General features: G+C 41.6%; 1 protein-coding gene across 1 annotated transcript; it reads right to left on the reverse strand.

Moving 5' to 3' along the window:
- Positions 1–26: 26 nt before the first annotated feature.
- On the reverse strand, positions 27–19762 carry LOC147323131 (uncharacterized). Its single transcript, XM_086303313.1, has 12 exons — positions 19320–19762; positions 17771–18627; positions 17455–17635; positions 16686–16825; positions 9284–9849; positions 8886–9159; positions 8579–8774; positions 7189–7373; positions 6695–6790; positions 6202–6366; positions 4073–4166; positions 27–2417 (listed from the first exon to the last, which is right to left on the reverse strand). The coding sequence occupies exons 2-12, from the start codon at positions 18591–18593 to the stop codon at positions 2354–2356; spliced, it is 2784 nt and encodes a 927-aa protein (XP_086159439.1). The 5' UTR covers positions 18594–18627; positions 19320–19762; the 3' UTR covers positions 27–2353.
- Between the last annotated feature and the right edge of the window lie 696 nt (positions 19763–20458).

Raw genomic sequence — 20458 nt, forward strand, 5'->3', positions numbered from 1 at the left:
CTAAAAAAAGACTGCCGAAACACAACTGCACATATTTCAAATTTATTGACTTCTTTTTTCAAATAAATGTGCAAAACATTTGAGGAAAAACATGAAAAATAAACCATTAAAAAAAATGGAAAAAAAGAGAAACATATTGTAATTCATGACTTGTGCATGCAGATGATACAAAGTTGTTTTTTTTTTTTAACTTTTCCAGTGTTTTTTTGTGACATGTTGTTTGTTGTGTAAAGTTCTGAGAGTACTTGCTGCATGTACACACCGTTTTAGTGCTCAGTCACATTCGCACGCTTCTGTTTTCACTCCTAGTTTTGTTAGACTTTGAATACTGCAAAAACCCGACTCTGTGAATGAGTCAGCTCAGATTTGTAAAGCAAGAAGCCGACACGCAGTAGTGTTGCATGAGCCATTTTCTCACAATAGTTTATTTTAGGTTAGAGACATCAAAGTTGCACTCGGCGGCGAGCTCATTTGCATGTCCGTGTATAATCTGTAATCTTGAAGAGCAGCTTCTTCATCCTGTCTTTTCATTTTCTAACCTATCAACATGCACTGCGTTTCACAAAAACCTAAAATATACCAGAAAAGACATTTAACGGGCATTAAAAGGTGGAAAGCCACACCACTAAATCACTGCGAACGCTTAAAAAAAACAAAAACAAACAAAAAACCTTAAATTGCCTTGACTTGGCTAAATTGATGTAAAAGAAAAGAAGTTGCACGAAAGCAGCAGCGCATCTCTAAAATAAATCAAGCACAGTAGCCCACGAAGTCTAGCTCGGCCTCACATCTGATCTCAGTGCGAGCCCACGTCACATCAGCTGATGGCACAGCTGATACCGTTCTGTGCATCCAGCCTCACTTAGGCCACGCTACTCAAGCTGCTTTAGCCTTCATACACTTGCCGTTGCATGTGCAAACCTCCACCCACAGCTCCTCCTTCTTCATGCTGTTTCTGACGCAGATCTTGCTGCTGCTCTCCCCAGCTCTGGCTTTCCACTTATTTACAAGCTTATCTAGAGCTACGTAAAAAAAAAAAAGGTTTTCTTTTAACTATAGTGGCCCTGACTGAAATCCTATTTGACAGGACTGATGTAGCTTTACATGGTTGTATTAAGAAATGTTACTGTGAGATTAGAGTTGACGAGAAAGGTACAGGGAGGTGGGGGTGGGGTCATTTCATTGATGAGAAAAGCAACACAAAGAGGCAAACAGCACTTCAACGCTATCAAAAACAGCATACACATGCTCAATTTTGACTATTTTAGGTCTGATATTTATAATCTATTAAAAGTGAACTCAAACTAACTCAACTGATAAAATTCTCTCTGCATCCCTGCAATAACTTATCATTTCAGACTGCTAAGAATGTCTTCCCCCCCTGAGAATATCAACGTCATATTTGTAGTACTGACACTTATCTCTAACTTGTGCTGTCCCCTCTATTAAGTGGAGAAACAACTGATCAAACGAAACACCGGGCAAAGGCACAAGAGCGGTTTCCGAGCCACTAAGAACACAAGCGAAACACAGAATAAGCAATATTTCATCTCTTATAAACAAATTCTCCCCATTTAAGGAATTACTTCATACGTCTCGCACAATCCCTTCTTCTAATTTTCAAAAACGAGACACTGTAAACAGTTTTCTTTGACCAAGAGTACAAAAGTGGTTACAGACACTCATTACAGGTTAGAGACATTCACATTTAAAGGGCAATCAGGCCCTTTGACTACAGTTCAAAGTCATCTATCAAAATATAGAGCAGAAAAACAAGGCAGGAAGTCAAAAACATAAGACATGAACAGAATGTAATCTTGTTATACAGCCTGGTGTTAAAAACACTTTAGTGCCAGCAGGCATTCCTGCAGAAATCAGAAGCATTGTTGTTTTAAATGTCTTAATTTAAAAGCTTCATTCATAGCAAAAGAAAAACAATTTAGGACTCAAGTACTTAAAAATAAATCCCTTTCTTATATCTTCCTTTCTTTTAAAAGTAGAAACCAGCACTGTTCACAGGCAAAGGTTGCACATCGATTCTTAGGAAAAAGAAGAAGAAGAAGAAGAATGTTATGACTTTTAAAACGCAGCACACTGGTTGCCTAATTTCATGTCACTGAAGCTATAAAATGTCACGTCATGCACACACTGGATGCAACCACATAGTTAACAATTACAAGTCATTTTGACAGAAGGACACTTTGTGGCGTTTGTTTCACAACAGCCGCACATTTAGTTACCCACAGGTCAAATTAACCCTTTGATTACCCACAGTAGCTCTCTCTCTCTGCTGAAGTCCTCCCCTGCACGTGGCCACTACCACATGCAAAAAGCCGCTGGCCCAAAGCCTGGATTATAGATCAGACAGTCCCTCCCCGTGCTCACTCAGCTCCATGGTGTAATAGTCCAGAGGACGCCTGGGAAAGCACACAGCAGCGTTACAAAATGTAAAACTTTTATTTTTTAAACAGCTGACAAAAAGTGTCTTTTAGATGTAGCTGAAGAAATATAAGACATACTGAAGGGTTTTCACCTAAATTCTGCAATCCATAAACCTGAAAATGTGGATGTTTGAACCTTAAATCTGCTCTTGTGTTGTTTCACTCTTTGATACACTTAATATACCTCTAATAATGCATAAAAATGTGTGATCAGAAAGTTCTAGGACTCCAGCACTCCTGCTAGTCCCAACGGTGACCCCTTAGCTCGTGAATTTCATTTAGAGGAGAAAGTCGCAGAGTAATGGATTTCTGTGAAGTCATTTCCTGACATTTTTTTTTTTTTTAAATCACTGGTCTTTATATAGTCCTGTGAGTTTTACTTCCTCCCTGTGGTAGTTATTCATCCTGAATAATCAGTTCATCTTCCTCCATGCGGGAACCCAGTTCTGGTAAGCAGGGTGGGAAGTGACTGAATGAAGGTTTCACAAAAAAGATGAGGATATGTCAGGTACCATAACTCAAAGGAACTGTATCCTGATCGATATTATTACAGAGACACACACACACACCAAAAAACAAAGCATGCTCCTGGCTTAGACACTGCTATCTGGTGTCTGACTTGTAGCTCTCGTTACGAACTGTAATCCTCAAAATGAAACTCAGGTCAGCTCATCAGGCAACGTTGTGCAAACTCTGTGCAAGTTTGAGGTCTGCAACTAAATTGAAACACATGCATGCAAGTGGCTAAAAAGAGTTCAATGTAATCTAATCAGTAGGAGTCCTACAGCAGTCATGGAACTTCACAAGTAGTGCTGACAGGAAGAAGGTCAGTTTTTATAAATAGTTACAGAAGACGTTTACAGACACTCAGATGAGCAGGAACTTCATGGTAATTTGGGGCTTTAATGATTTCTTTAAATTGCTCTTTCTCCATGGTGCAGTGGTTGTGTTTAATTACTTTAATAAACAAGAAGTGGAAGCACAAGTTTGAATTTATTTTGGATTTTCTCTAATCCGCCTCTAATACATAGAGGCTCAAAGATAAACACAGACACCAACTAATATTTTGTTAAATGTCTCTTAGCACTTCGGCCAGATGCCTCTCTTATAATTCTGGCTGGATATTTACCAATTCTGCCAAGAAGTGTGGTCAAAGTTCATTTAAATTGGTTGGTTGGTTTCCTGGCACAGACCCGGCTTGTAAGAGTAGTCCACAGACTTTCAACAGGTTTGAGGTCAGGACTTTGGGAAGGCCGTTCCAGCAGCTTAATGTTAGCCTGCTTTATCTGTTCCAAAACCAGTCAGTACATGTAAACTTCTGACTACAACTGTTATTTACTCAATCTTTCACAGCTGGAAGCGTACACCCAAAAGTCAGAGCTCAAGGCTGGATTATAACTTGGACACGTGGTCTTGGCTAAATGAGCAGTGCCCATTGTGGTGTAGTGAACTCTGACACACATATTTTAAATCACAGGAATCACTACAAATCAAACGATTACACAAATTTCTGAAAAGATTTATATAGCAAATACATCCATAAAAGGCTTTTGCCATATTGTGATAAGATATTTAAAAATGTCTACATTCATATGTAGTATGAAAGGGGGAGATGATGCAGGAGATCTTACCTCCTCCTGTAGAAATACGTGACCAGAGCAGCTCCTAGTCCCAGCACCAGGATCACAGCTACTATCAGCCCTATCTGTAACCCCAGGGCAGATGCTAAAAAGAAGAGCAAAGGTAAGTTACACTGTCCTGGTCGTGATTGGTGTTGTAACATTCAACCTCCTACACGCAGCAAAAAGCCAACGCAGCCATCGCCCTGGACAGGTGGTTCATTCGCCTTTCCCATGTTCCAACCAGCCACACCTGTGTCCACCTGCAGCTCTTGCCAGTCTGAAGGTGTTTGAGGGGGTGAGCTGCTATTTGCTATGACAAGGTTTTCTCATGCTTATGTTAGATAAGGAGGCAATTTGTTCGATTTGTTTGGTGCTCTTTGGTTAGCTGATAATACTTTACAGATTCATTTGTTTTGCCCACTGCTAGCCCCGATTCTCATTCCAACTCCTACACTTCTATAAATCTCTAAAGCAAACAAAATATTTGAACATTTCTAACAAGTTGTTTCTGTGGCTGTTTGGAACCTTGGGAAGGTGGATGTTATGGTCCTGCTGTGTTTCGGCCAGACCTAAAAGGCTATAACATACAATTTCTGAAAACGTAAGCGAAGAATAACAGCAATTTAAACATTAGGAAGGAAATTTAAAAGTGCAACAGAATTTGTTTTATTTAGATATTTTGATGCATAGAAACCTCATCTCTTTTTGCAAAACACAGCTTTCTGGGTCACAGAACACAATACAAAGCAGAAGGAGTCCAAGCAACACTGAGCCGAGAAATACTTCATACGGCAGCGAAACAGAAACTCCAACTGTCTCTTGTGGAGAGTTTTTAATTAACAGCAAATTATTTTCTCCTCAGTCTATTTTCACTTTGTACTATTAGTCATGTATTTGTATTTGTATGTGGGATCAGTTCTTTATAAATCGTTCCTTACCCTGCCAAAATTCACAGGCACAAGACCCTTTACTTGTTTGATAATTACATTTTTGGGCTTAAATGTTGCTGTGTTGAATCTAAACCAGGGTCTTTCACTTCTTATGTTGAACTTTTTAAAATACTCTAGTTTAAACCACTGTAAAGTGTGCACCTACTATAAAAAAATATGCATAATGTTCCAACATTTAAACTAACAGAAGAACTTATTATTAATATAAACATAACATAATAAGAAGTTACTTTCTCGTTTCCTTTTTGTTACTAAGGGTAAGAGCAGGTCAGATTTCATTCTAATTAGGGAGGTCCTTCACCTTTCACCTTTATAAATCATGCATGAAACACAATGATCTAATTATATGATCTAATAATTTCCCGCAGAGAGCAAGACATAGTAAAGATAAAGGTAATCAGCCTGCTGCAGCATTTCTAATCTAAAAATGACCATTTCCACTTTTTTTTAGATAACTTTCTGATGAGCAATCACCAGCTGTCACATTTCCTGCGACTGGTTCACAATAAAAGCCAGGATGTAAAGTGTGGCAGCACAGTACTTTAAAAATGAACTGTATGTAATTAAACATAGTATCATGATGGCAGTTAACACTTAGGATCATAATGATTACTTTAAGTACTTTCAGACTGGCAGGCTGGTTGCTCTCCAGATTTTACATGTTCCACTATTTTACATTTGACAGATTTACACTTGCTTGCTTTATTTTTGTTTTCAAAGAGGCAAATTCTGTCTTACATGAGCCTTTTGAACCAGAGGTCAAAAGGCTACAACAAATTCCTGTGTGCCAAAATCAGACAGGCCACGATTACCTTTTAAAACAAGTGGAGACACAAGAAATTTCTTTGATTTCATGCAGTGAAATTTGGGATCCAAAGAACCAAATTTAGAAGTTTAGACTTATGCCTGATTAAGGCTTCGTATTTCTTACATAGCCTACTAGAGTAGTCAATGACGTTTATGCTTATGTGTGCTGCATTACATGCTAATTACCATGTGGTATGTGCCAGCCAGCCAGTTCCATTTCTCGGGAGGCGGACGTCAGGCAACTAGGTGGGTTATGATGCAGATTTCCTGCTGATTTCCTGCTAAATTGGGCACTTCACTGCAGACTACAGGGTCCTGACTGATTGCTGTAGCTAATCTTTTTGAAACAATGATGCTGAACTGCTACAAGGTCATTCTTACATGTGCTTGTGTAACGACCGGTAGTGGGGGAGGAGCAGACATCTCCCTGGGTGGACGACAGGTTCATATGCGATGTCTGGATGATCAGGGCCCTCTGATGGGCCGACAGAGCCTGAATGCTCCCCCAAACTCGCAGCCAGCCAGACACACAAGAAAAGTTTGCCCCTTAAACAAGAACAGACAGACAAATTTTTCACCTTCTACAAAAAATTGCTCAGGTTGTGCATTTTTTTGTATACATATAGACTCTGTAAACCTGGGAGGTTGGAGCTTATATTGAACAGCAGCATTTGTGGCAGTTTTTCAGTGTTTATGAGGGACATAGGGCATGATGATGAAAGGAAACAAGCCACACCTGAGCCCGCCTATCTCCTAATGATTTCATTCTCCAACTATAAGTTTCTAGAGCTGTTTCAAAGACCAGGGATGAGCTACTGTAGTCTTTCATTGAATATGAGCCTAATGTGGTTGGTTTTGTGGAAAAGTGGCTCACCTTGGAGATACAGAGCAGAAATGCCACAATGACATCGCTGCTCTAAGTAGTCTGCCACCTCAGAGACCCCCTTCCCCTGGATAAGACCACTGCAGTCTGTGAAAAACAGAGTGTGAGCTCTTAGTTACTGCGTTATAATGAGACCATCTTGATTTTATTAATTTATTTATTTATTTTTAAGCCGGACGCCACGAGCAAGGGATGAATCTGACAAACAAAATAAAATGGGCATTAAATTGTGTTCAATGAAGCTAAAAATGAGCACAAACTAACATAAAATTTACCACGAAAATAATGTCTGATTATGTCAAAAATGAGAAATCAGACTGTTTTTCCATTTCTTCATAAATTTTGACTTCTTTTTGCAAACACAGGAGTTGCCTTCTGCTGGCAGTCAGAAAGAATGCAGGTATAAGGCACTTCATGTAAGCTTCCATATCCCGTAACATTATTTTTTTTTTACTTTTATAAACGTTCATTTTAAGATGCCTTACCTCCCACCTGCTCTTGCCAGTCAGTGGACAGCGGTCCGAGGCAAAGATCAATCTGACTTGAGAAGGTGGAGCTAGGACAGAGGTTGGTGCTGTGAGGTGTGGCAGACGAGGTGGTCCAGGATGAGGGGCTCCTCACCTCACAGCATGAACACCGGCTAAGTGTGACGGGACCATCTTCCACTGACCTGCACGTACAGCGCATGTTTGAGTACAGTGATTTTGAATGGTACACATACTGACAGTAATTTGAACAAACATTCCTCAAAATGCCAAAGGTGCAATTAGGTACATTTTTAAATGCTTGTCTGACTCAGTCAGTGTTAAACAGCTAAACAAAAAACAGTTTCTTAGAAAATAGTCAGTTTTATTGACTTGGCTGAAAGTGAGTGAAAAAGCAGCCAAGCAAAGAAAAACTTTGGAAAACATTCGGAGAGCCACTGCTCAAGTGCACTTGGAAAAAAATTATATTTAGATATGTGGGGTGGCTCAAGACTTGCACTGTGTGCATTACTTCAGACGCTTATCAATCTTTTCATCAATCTTCTTGTCTCAGAGACACTCTGCTAGGCCTCTTGGACCCTGACCTCTGTTGATCTCTGCACTTGTCCATCAGGCCAATCTTTTCCAGAAAGTGTAAAAAAAAAAAATCTTAATAAAAACAACTATTACTTTGCTGTATGGTCGAATGGTGTAGCCTTTAAACACAGACAGTATAGTCTCAAATGTCTGATTGCATTTGGCAGTCATTCCTCTTGTTCTCCAAATTTGTGCTGATAGAATATGAGCCGAACTTCACAGTTCAGCACAAACACACACACACACGCACGCACACACACACACACACACGCACACATACACACACACACACACGCACACACACATACACACACGCACACATACACACGCACACACACGCCTCCAGCTGTTTGTTCCTGATTGAACCTTTTACCACCACCTGGAGAAAATTGGGTTTCTACTTTCACTTTCTATTTTCACAGCTCCAATTACCTGAAGTGACGCATGTTTGAAATGTGTTTTTCTGATCAAATCATAGACAAGTCTGACAGACTTTGATTAATCAAATATGGCATTTGCTGTGATTAGGAAACATTTTTGCTACAGGTTTCTATGGTTATATTTCACTGAGTTATATTTGTATAGTAAGTAATGGAGGCAGCTATGCCTACTTAAAACGTATGAAAAGGCTAAATAAATGGTTACTTTCTGTGTTTAAATGTGTTGTTTTATGTTCTTTGGATCTTTTTTTCCTGTGAATAAGGACATCTTTTGTCTTAATGACAAAGTCTTGAAATATCTCTACAAAGCTGTGGTTTTGAGCGCCATCATTAATTATAAAGTGTGTGATTCATGTGTTGAGTCATGTGTGTACCTGAGAGCTGGGATTACTTGTCTCCCCCTGGTGGTGGACAGAGAGGACAGCAGTTGCCGGTTCTCACTGAACACAAGCACATCTCTGAGGCTGGAGTTGGTCAGAGCAGTTCCAGCTCTGCAGATGCTGAATAGGTCGTAGCACAGGACTACAGCTCCTCGCCCGGGAATCGTGGAGCCCTCTGGGAAGGTCTGATCTATGCAGAGAGAGAAGGTGAACCGGTTACAGACAAAAAAAAAGTGAGGCGAGTCAAAGAGGCAAATAGATTTGGTTGGTTTTAAGAAAGAAAATCTTCAATTGCTCTCACCTGCACCGGTGACATTTCCAATGATGTAAAATCCGTCCCGGTTAATAGATCCGGTCAAGGGAAGGGCAATGACGGTCCCACTACGCTCCTGGTCAAACACAGAGAGCACCAGGCCCTGCAGGTCTGTCATAGGTGGCCCGTGAAGCTCCACAAAGGCCCGCTGCTGGCTGTGATTGGTCCAGTGGTTGCTAGCCACCTCACTGATAACCACACCGTCAGGGGCAGGAGGAGGGCGAGGGCAGCTGTTTTCCCTCAGAGGGGTTGGTGGAGCCACCTACACGGGATGACACAAGACGCAGACCTATATTAACTTCAAAAATGTCTGTGACAAAACAGAAAAGATAATAAACCACCCAATCCTGACTTAGTGCTTTATTGTCTGAAATGTTAATACTCACTGAAAAAGCAGACAGGTCATAGGGGTAAAGGCCTCTACAACGGCTAAGGGCCTCATCACCAGGCAGAACCTCCGGGTCCTCCAGCAGTGGCAGCTGTCCTGGAGTCAGAGCTTTACTCAGCTCCTGTGCCTCCCTGTCTGACCCTCTCTGTCGATAAACCACAGCATCCAGCAGGCCTTTAGTAGGAATTCCCCTCTGCGCGGCCGACGGTGGGCCGAAGGGGCTGCGATAGAGCGCCACAGCATCTGGTCCGTTCTGGATGGTGTTGGGAGGCAGGCGCAGCGATGGGGCTGGCACCAACCTGTCGCTGCCCAGCAGAAAATACCCTTTGGAGGTGGTGAAGTGTCCGCTCAGGCTGATCTCCCTGTACGGTTTGTTATTGTGCGCACTGAAGAGCAGTATCCAGATGTCCTGCAAGGAGACTCGGCGGCCTGATGGGTGCCACAGCTCGATGTACTCCCCGTCCTCAGCTGCGCCGGGTGTATCAGTGTTCAGCTCGTTGATCAGGAAGTCAGTGTTGCCCCAGGGTGGGAGGTGAGGCGGCGAGTCTGTGCCTCCTGGAACCACTGGAGCATAAAAGGAGGAATTTATTAGGGATTTATTAGGCCACTGCAGCTCAGCAACAAGGTGATGTTTTCCTACAGCTGACGACGTCCCCTCTTAAACTCCCACATACAGCGCAATCATGAAACATAACACCGTGATAAAAGTATGATGTCACCTCTACTACTAGTGATCTCATGATCACGTTTGTCATCATATTCAAGATGGTTTGATTTGTCATAGGGCTGAACAACCTTAATGGAAACATAAACTGATCACATAGCTGCTTCAGAAGGAAAATACTACGGAACTGTGAGAGACAGAATGTGAAAAAAAAATCCATGAATCCACATGGTAGGATTTGTAAAGAATTTATTCGTAAATCAGGGTGGAAAATAAGTATTTGGTCAATAACAAAAATACAACTCAATACTTTGTAACATAACCTTTGTTGGCAATTACAGAGGTCAAACGTTTACTATAGGTCTTTACCAGGTTTGCACACACAGTAGCTGGTATTTTGGCCCATTCCTCCATGCAGATCTTCTCGAGAGCAGTGATGTTTTGGGGCTGTCGCCGAGCAACACGGACTTTCAACTCCCGCCACAGATTTTCTATGGGGTTGAGGTCTGGAGACTGGCTAGGCCACTCCAGGACTTTCAAATGCTTCTTACGGAGCCACTCCTTTGTTGCCCGGGCGGTGTGTTTTGGATCATTGTCATGTTGGAAGACCCAGCCTCGTTTCATCTTCAAAGTTCTCACTGATGGAAGGAGGTTTTGGCTCAAAATCTCACGATACATGGCCCCATTCATTCTGTCCTTAACACGGATCAGTCGTCCTGTCCCCTTGGCAGAAAAACAGCCCCATAGCATGATGTTTCCACCCCCATGCTTCACAGTAGGTATGGTGTTCTTGGGATGCAACTCAGTATTCTTCTTCCTCCAAACACGACGAGTTGAGTTTATACCAAAAAGTTCTACTTTGGTTTCATCTGACCACATGACATTCTCCCAATCCTCTGCTGTATCATCCATGTGCTCTCTGGCAAACTTCAGACGGGCCTGGACGTGCACTGGCTTCAGCAGCGGAACACGTCTGGCACTGCGGGATTTGATTCCCTGCCGTTGTAGTGTGTTACTGATGGTGACCTTTGTTACTTTGGTCCCAGCTCTCTGCAGGTCATTCACCAGGTCCCCCCGTGTGGTTCTGGGATCTTTGCTCACCGTTCTCATGATCATTTTGACCCCACGGGATGAGATCTTGCGTGGAGCCCCAGATCGAGGGAGATTATCAGTGGTCTTGTATGTCTTCCATTTTCTGATGATTGCTCCCACAGTTGATTTTTTCACACCAAGCTGCTTGCCTATTGTAGATTCACTCTTCCCAGTCTGGTGCAGGTCTACAATCCTGTTCCTGGTGTCCTTCGAAAGCTCTTTGGTCTTGGCCATGGCGGAGTTTGGAGTCTGACTGTTTGAGGCTGTGGACAGGTGTCTTTTATACAGATGATGAGTTCAAACAGGTGCCATTCATACAGGTAACGAGTGGGGGACAGAAAAGCTTCTTACAGAAGACGTTACAGGTCTGTGAGAGCCAGAGATTTTCCTTGTTTGAGGTGACCAAATACTTATTTTCCACCCTAATTTACGAATAAATTCTTTACAAATCCTACCATGTGAATTCATGGATTTTTTTTTTCACATTCTGTCTCTCACAGTTGAAGTGTACCTCTGGTGCAAATTACTGACCTCTGTCATCATTTTAAGTGGGGGAACTTGCACAATCGGTGGCTGACTAAATACTTTTTTGCCCCACTGTATTAGGATACTGAATTATAAAAATTCTATTCAAAACACAAACATTTCTTTTTTAATGACTATTATATAACAGTCGCAAGATTCATAGTCACTATTTTCTACACCACTTACTGCAGCAGTCGCTAATAAGACCTAACCTACAATCTATTAATACCTAAATGACAGCCAGTGTTACATAATACACACAAATGGTTTCCAACATGATAAAATAGGTTGTGCAGTCTGAAAATATTTGATTGTTTTGAGATGAGAGATTCTATTGATATTTTTTACATGAGCAGCGAAAGATGATTCTGATGTGATGTAGAGGAGAGACAAGCTTTGGGTTTAACACGTTTGTATGTAAACTTAAAAACAAGTATATTAGCTGATCGTGTGTGTGTGTGTGTGTGTTTGTGTGTCGCATGCAATATTTATGCAGTGGGTTATCATTTAGGGATGCAGCAGAACACCGAAAGTGAAAATATCTGCATTTGTCCCAAACTGTGACTTCTGCAATGAAGTACCAAAACATGAATTTTTGTAGCACTACATGCTTAATAAGACTGACAGAGTATCATTTATTAATGAGGACCATATTTCCCCAAACACCGGGATAGCTGCCTGTTTTAGGAAAGCTCTACTTTAGCCCGGAGATGCACATGGATAGGCTCAAGAGAAGCTTCTTCCCAATGGCCATCTGGGTGCTCAATGAGAACACTGCTCGGGGCTACAAAACCCTCCATCCATCAGCTCCACCACTATAGAATAAACAGCCATATCCCATAAAACCAACTCATATCTTCATTGCCTTATTAATCATCATATGTAAACACCTAATTTACCCTAAAACCAACTTAAAGACCTTCACTGAGAAGGTTGGAAGTTCACAATGCAGAAATACAAACACCTCACTGAACTCTGACCAATGACAGCCAACAATGGAAAAAGCACAAGGTTGCTGATCATTATAACCGTCATGACTTTCCTGCAAAGTCTGATTACGTGTGTACATCTAATTAAACTTCTTGGATGTGTCACTTTCTGATTTGTTGTGGTTTACAGTTTAGTGATATGTTATTGTGGAAAAATATTCATGCACTACATTTACAGCTCATGGACCCAGTCTTCATGACATTACCTACTAGTTTCTGAAATTTGGATTTTTAAGCCTCAATGTTTTGTTGCCACCATGACAGGGCTTTTTGTTGTTTGTTTTTAAGCCAGAATTGACCATATTTGGATGAGGACACGCACTGCTAAGTTATTAGCTAATGCTAGCACGTTCCATGTGGATGTACCGCACAGCGAGCCATAATATTTGACAGGCAAGTACATAAAAACGCTATAAAAGGCAGCAACAGCACAATAGAGATGATCAGTTCAGTGACTCATGAGGTGAGGTCACATGGCCACATGGCTATGATTGCATGCCTGTCAATCAAACTGGCTACAGTTCTAACTTTAACTCTTAACAGGAAACAAATTGACCACTTATCCCCCCCCCCAAAAAAAGAAAAAAAAAAATCATCCACCATACATAGTGTGACTGCTTTCATATTCACTTGGTAATTTGAGTACTTCAGCAACTTTTCTGTCTTTTTTTTTAGCAGCGATTAACTGAAATTATTTTGGGGCCTTAAAGAAATGGATTTGATTTTTTATCATTATTGCGACCTCACTAATTACAAACTCCTTGAAAGCTCTTTCTTATTTGTCTGATCCTAACGGTTGTGAAGGCATGCCTAGACAATGCATTTGTTAGGCAGCCACCACCACACAGAGCATGTGCAAAGTGGCGGGCGTTGTACGGTTCCCACACACTGTCACAGAGGATAAACAACCCAAATCTCTGCCTGAGGAAGAATCACCATGGTCATAATTAAGTAAATACATAACAGCTGCACAGACAAAACTCTTGCATTGTTTTCTTTGTGAGCAGTAACCTTTTTTTATTAAAGGATTCTCTCCTATAAATAGTGGGACATTTAGTTTTTTTGGTTTTATGTATAACCTGTGAAGCAGACATTCAATTTTCCATTTTCTTATAACCTTTATTTAACAAAAATATTTAATAATAAAAAATAACTGAAAATACAAATAAAGCTAAACTAAAATAACAATAAAATATTAAAATAAAACAAAATAATAATTAAAAAATAATTAAAACATTTAAATAAATGATAGACAGACCGATAGATTTTTTTTTTTTTTTTTTTTTTTTAAATCAACCCTGCTGCAAAAACATGCATAACGGCTAATCAAAGGCACATGTTGGCATGACAAAACATGAGAATCAGAAATGATTGAGCCACATATGCTCAACAATCCCACTTCGAGCTTTAGGTTATTGTCTTGGGACATAAGACAAGATAATAAACCTCCAGCTTCTCCTGAGCTTTCCCTCTAATCACATGATCTACATAAAATCTTTCATTTCCAGTTTTATCTAAACAACATAATATTTCAACGTTTGCATCAACGTCTGGTCACAACTCTAACGGCACGCAAATTCTGAATAACCAAATTCATCGTCTCCTTGGGAAAATTCCTGCGACGAGATGAAAAAGAAAAAAAAAAATCAATTTGAAAGCATCCCTGATTGCATGCCTATGCATGTAGTGCCTTATGTTACACGTGCCAAAGAATTCAACAATCAAAAACTGTCTTTCCCTGCAAACAGCTCACACAGATTTTCCCACGGACACTCATTGGATGTTTTTTTATTATGGCAATGCGTCTTCTTGCTGCACTCCCATCTGTTGGAGTCAAAGCTGCTAACCGATATCCTTCCTGCCAGTTGTGTTGGGATGGTGCATGTGACGACTCGTCGCGTGAAGAGACTGGCAAATCCTCACGATACCACACACCAAGGCACCACAAAAACTTGGTGGGTGAGCAGCAGGATGAAGCATTTTTAGCCAGCTGCATTATTTACTACACAGAAAAGTCTTCTCTCATAAATACATTCACATGTCTGTTCTACTATTTATGACTCGTGGATTTTCATACACCATGAATCCAACCTTGTTTCTTTTGTCATGTTATTGTTTCACGACGCACTAAGGTCTGGACTCCAACCAGCGCAGTTTAGCAACTGGAGTCATGTTGTTGGAATATGTGCAAAATGTGGTTTGGTGGCATCAGGCCTTTACCTGAAAATAAGTCTTTTTAGTTTGGCAGTTTAAAACCTGCAGGCTATAAACGATGGGGAAAATAATTATTCCATGTTATGATGAATTTGTAAGTTTGCTCATTCAAAGAAATGAACTAAAATTTTTATGGCCTGTTTAATCATAATGGACAGAAAGAGAATATCAACCAAATATAAAGAAAAAAATTGATTTCCATGTCACTGAGTGAAATAAATACTTGATCCACAAGCAAAGCATGACTAAGTACTTGGTGGAGAAATCCTTGTTGGCAGCACAGCGCTAAGACATTTCCTGTAGTTCGTCACTCCTCTTCAGAGAAACTCTAAATCCTTTAGGTTTTTTTGGTTGCCACTCGGAAACTCAAAGTTTCAGCTCCCTCCACAGATTTTCTAAAGGACTGAGGCTTGAAGACTGGCCAAGTCACTAACCTTAATGTGCTTCTTCTTTAGCCAATCCTTTGGTGCTGCAGTGGTATATTTTGGGTCTGGAAGGCCCATCCATGACCCATCTTCCACGTTCTGATTGAGGGAAGGAGCTTATTGTCTAAGATTTTATTGCACATGGTCCATTGTGAAAAACAGCCCCAACCATAACTGTGGGGCGTTGACTGTGGTGCTCTTTGGGTCATATTTAGCATTTATCTTCCTCCAATCACGGCGGATGGAGTTGATGCTTGATTTTGGCTTCATCTGACCACAGCACTTTCTGCCAAGACTTCAGTGAACCATATAGATGTTAACTGGTAAACTTAACACGGGCCTGTACATCTGCCTACTTGAGCAGGGGAACCTCGCAGGTGCTGAAAGATTTCAATTCATTTCAGCGTGATGGATTGCATTTGTGTTCTTGGTGGCTGTGGTCCCAGCTGCCTTCAAGATCTCTAACTAAGCTCCTCCCTTGTTGTTTTAGGATGATCCACCAACTTTCTAACAGTCATCATCACCCAATGAGGCAAAATCTTGCATTGAGCTCCAGACTGAGGGCGACTGATGGACATTTCATCCATTTCTGAATAATCGCACCAACAGTTCTTCTTACAAAGCTTCTTCCTGATGGTCTTGTAGCTCATTCCAGCCTTGTGCAAGTTGACAGTATTGTCCCTGACATCCTTTGGTTCTTACCCATGGTGGAAGAAATTGATTCTGTGGACAGGTGTCCTTTATACACATAAGGAGCTTAGATCGGGAGTATCTGTAATTGATTGACTGATTGTAATAAATCTGTACGAGCCAGAATTCTGGCTGGGTTTTAGGGGATTAAATACTTATGTCACTCAACAACATGCAAATCTATTTATAAGTTTTATCTAATGTGTTTTTTCTGGATTTTTGGTTGATATTCTGTTTCTCTCCATTAAAATGAAACAACCATAAAAAATGAAACTGGTCATTTCTTGGAAAGCGAGGAAACTTGCAAATTCAGCAGGGGATCAAATGCTTATTTACCCTATTGTATCACTCAGCATTAATGGTGCCATGTGCTCTGATGCACCCAGATACCATCACACAGGCTGGCCTTTGAACTGTGTACTGACAACAACCAGGATACTCCTCTTCCTTTTCTTTAACTAAGAGGATGCGGTATGTGTGATTTCCAAAACCAGTCTCAGGACAGTTTTCAATTTTTCCTTAGTCCAGCTTAAATGGGAGCTGTGTTTTCTAGATTTTGTTCACCTTCTTTTACATAGTTTTATTTTGAATTAGTAGACCCAGCAACAATACACCAAATATGCACACGCCACAGGTGGCAGACCTAAAGTGGACTTTGAAGAAGTATAACAGGAACTGCTACATCGCCATCGGGACTCCAGCTATGTGTGTCTGCAATGGAGTATAATCGACACTTAAGATTTTCCATTAGAATAATCCAAAAACATGCATGCATGCCTGGAAGGCATTCAAAACACTTACCATTGCTGTGAGGGCAGATTTTTGGCCAGGGGCACTGGTTGGGCAGCCCAGGAGTTTGTGGAGCCTCCCAGAAGATGCCAGGGTCTCTGGCCCAGGTAGCCACACCACAGCGACTGAGATAGAAGCCGCCCTCCCTCAAACTGACAAAATAAAGAAATCATATGAAGAGCAATCATAGTTAACTATGGGCAAACACATTTAACTCTTGATGCTACCCAATAATAAAACCTTAAATTTTAAATGCACTTTTTCCATCAGGCTAAGACATTTTTGGCTTTAGAAAAATGTCATTTGGAATTTGGAACTAATTAATCCCATAAAGTTTGATAACTGTGATTGTAGGTCAGAATTCCCACGTAAACCATACATTCATCCGCTCAGAGCACTTAAGTACATCCACACAGAGCTAAAACAGCTCTAAAACACGGTCATATTTTTATCAGGGACGTGTTAATGAAATGCAGTGTTCAAATTCAAATGCAAATATCAGCACAAGTCAAAGGCTACTTTTCACTACAGCTCTGCTGTGACCACACAGTGGAGAAAAGAGGAACACTGGTCACAAGCTGACCCTCTTCCCTCCATTGAGTGACTCAGCCTCATGTTGCACAACAAAACTACTGGCTCAAAAATAACCACAGAATATTGCTGACAGTCAAAATATCCACACACACACACACGCAAATATATTTATATTTTTTCTTTTTTTAAGAGTTTTACTTTTGAGCTTAAAATCGAGAAAAAACACTAAACTGTCAACAAGTCTTGCCTGTTGCTGAGCTGGTACGGCTGCCTGCCCGGTATGAGAGTCTCTGTGAGGTTGGCACTAGGCTTGTTTCCGGGTCCGGCATACACAAATGCATCTAGAGGCTGTATCTGGCTCAGTGGACTGCCTACAGGAAAGTCTGTAGCTTTTCCATTGTAAATGGCCACTGCCCCAGACTCATCTCCTGAGAAGCCATAAGAAAAGACGAATGAAAAATGACCAACGCACATGACAAACCTACAAAAGCAGAAGAAACCTAGACCCACAAACAATAAGCTTAAACTACAATAAAAAAGCCACTGGATCAGTACACACTGACCTTTCATGTAGCTCTTCTCTATGGTTACAGAGATCAACCCGTTCCTGGAGGTGTCCACATCCACGTCCACGCTGACACTGACCCGGTCTGTTTTCCCATCCCACACTACCAGTACCAGAGAACCTGCAGACGGAGCCTCCGTCAGCTCCACCAGCCCTTCCACCTGCCCTCCGCCTAGCTTCAGCTCAGTAATTAAAGGGATGGTCAACGGAGCAGTAGGAGGGGTGCAGTTGTTTCGCTGACCAGGGGAGGGTGAGGACACCTGAAAGCCCCACCGATCTTCAGACAGCAGGCACCTTTCGATTGATTCGTCCCCCTCGAGCGCCATTTCATCCTCGACGAAAGCCGGCTCCCCGGGCGTGAGCATCTCCGCGAGGAACTCTGCACCTCCAGTACGGCGGGTCATGTAGACGACGGCATCCACTAACCCAACAGCCGTGACGTTCATCTTCTCATTATAGCGAGCGGCAGGTGTGCGGTAGAGGACAATGGCGTCCGGGCCGTTCTGGACTGTGTTTGGCGGCAGGAGGATGGCCGGTTTGGGGAGCATGTCCACCGAGCCCACCAAGAAGAAACCTCTGTCATCCGTGCTGTGGCCCTTGAGGTCCAGCACCTTGTAGGCTATATTTCCGTTTCCATTATAGAACACGAGGGTGTACCCGTCCAGCGGAGCCCGCTGTCCGCTGGTGTGATACAACTCCACGAACTCAGTGGTGTCCAGTCTTGGGTTGTCAGCATTGATCTCGCTGATGATGAGGCAGGGGTCACCTCCAACCATCACCACCAGACAGAGACAGGCAACGCAGGCTAGACCGACCGCCATGGTTCACAGCTTCACTGAAGCAGCTCGGAAGCTTCTGCAAAGACAAAAAAAAGAGGGGGGGAGACCACCAGTTGCATTCCTCAGTGAAATAAACTTAGTTAAGGAGTATTAATAAGCCTGAGTGACATTTCACAGTTGTTCACCACTTGAGGAGAAGCCTCATAACATCATGAATGAGTCCTCTATGAGTGTATTTTTTTTTTTTCGTTCATGGTGACAGTGGGAATGCACGTCTTCTGAATGAGTCATGAATTGTTGCGAAACGCAGAGGCAAGCAGAGGGAAACTTTGCGTGAAACGATGAAATGCCACACAAGTGAATAAATGGGATTAAGAAACTAAACAGCCACATATACTTTGAACTATACGAGAGAGGCATCAGCCTTCCCAGCCTTTCTTATTTACTTATCCCATTTCTGAGTCAATCTAAAGCTTAATCTTCACAGTATTTAACATTAGCTTTTAGTTTTTTTTTTTTAAATGTGTGTTAGGGAGACTACATTAGATTGCACGGCAGTCACTCTTCTTGGTTGGAGAGAGGAGGGGAAAAACGCCTGTGGAGTTAAATTCTTTCACCAAATTATCTCGCATCTCACTGCAGTTATTCCGGTCACGGTTAGGCTGCTATGCATGCATCTTTCCGTCGAAAAGAAGAAGAAGAAAAAAAAGGCTGTCAATCTGATTTCTATCATTGCCACACAAGGTCCTAAAAAGCGTCGCGACTTACAGATTTTTCTCGGTCCTCTTCGTCCAGGTGTCGCTGGTTCGGCAGCTCAAACTTCTCGAGTGGATGTAAAATCACCTCCCCGTCGGAAATATTATTGCTAAAGTTTGTTTTCTGTGCTCTGCCGCTCCCGTCATTCACAAAGCAGCACTTTCTCCCCCCACCTCCGACACCACCGTGCTGTGGGCGGTCAGACTGACTGAGGGGGATGATGCCTGCCAGGGAGGCTCAGGCCAGTCGCAGCTGAGGACAAAACGCCAGTAAAAAAACAGAAATAAAGAAAGAAACAGAGAGACGCAGTGCTAGCAGGAAGGAAAAAACAAGAAACAAAATTAGTCCGCAGCTGTGTGTGAATGCTGTAAATATGTCTGTCTGACTGACTGTCTGCAGCCTAATAATCTTCCGCGAAAGACGCCTTCAAAGACCTGAAGGGGGCCCCTGACCCCGCTCTGTGAACTAGGGGAGAGTGGCTTCAGTAACACTTCAATGAAAGCACAAGTCCCTCCCAGCGCCAGGTTTACTGTTTACTGCTGGTTTGTCTTTTAAAGAGAAGTTCATTAAAAAGCACAACTTCACAAGCATTTCTGTGGACTAGAAAGCCGAGCAGGTATATCTAGTTATATACGCCTCATGCACAACAATAAAGCTCCTATTTGTTTTTGGGCATAGGCATAACAAAAACTCACGGGGAGATGAATACAAAGCTGGATCACCAACTGGGCCAAGCAGACCACTGACATGGGGCCCCTGACCCCCACAACAAAAGCCCCGGCTTAATAATGTGCCAGGTTGCTTCATTTTTCAAATAATATAAATCATTATATTCATATATAGCCAGTGCCCTCCAAATGTAAATAAACAACATAATTTGTATAAAATTAAACACCAACTTGGATCTATCTATCTATTGATTTTCTATTATATTTTATTGCAGTTATTCATAGTTTGTATTATTACTACATATCTGTGAAAAGTGCTTTATAAATAAACTTTACTTAACTTTCAAGAAAAGTAACAGAGAAGTTACTAAAATAAAATCGGTCTAAATGATAGTAATCTTAATGATTATTTCAGGATATTTCTTTAACTTTAAATTTCCTCTGTACAAGTTTTCTTCCCCTTTCTTTCAATGCTACTCAGGG

This window comes from Aulonocara sp. 'chitande type north' Nkhata Bay, linkage group LG8 (genome assembly GCF_057382095.1).
Source record: "Aulonocara sp. 'chitande type north' Nkhata Bay isolate Kocher_YH1m ecotype deep benthic linkage group LG8, A_spYH_male_GT1.1, whole genome shotgun sequence".
Taxonomy (NCBI): domain Eukaryota; kingdom Metazoa; phylum Chordata; class Actinopteri; order Cichliformes; family Cichlidae; genus Aulonocara; species Aulonocara sp. 'chitande type north' Nkhata Bay.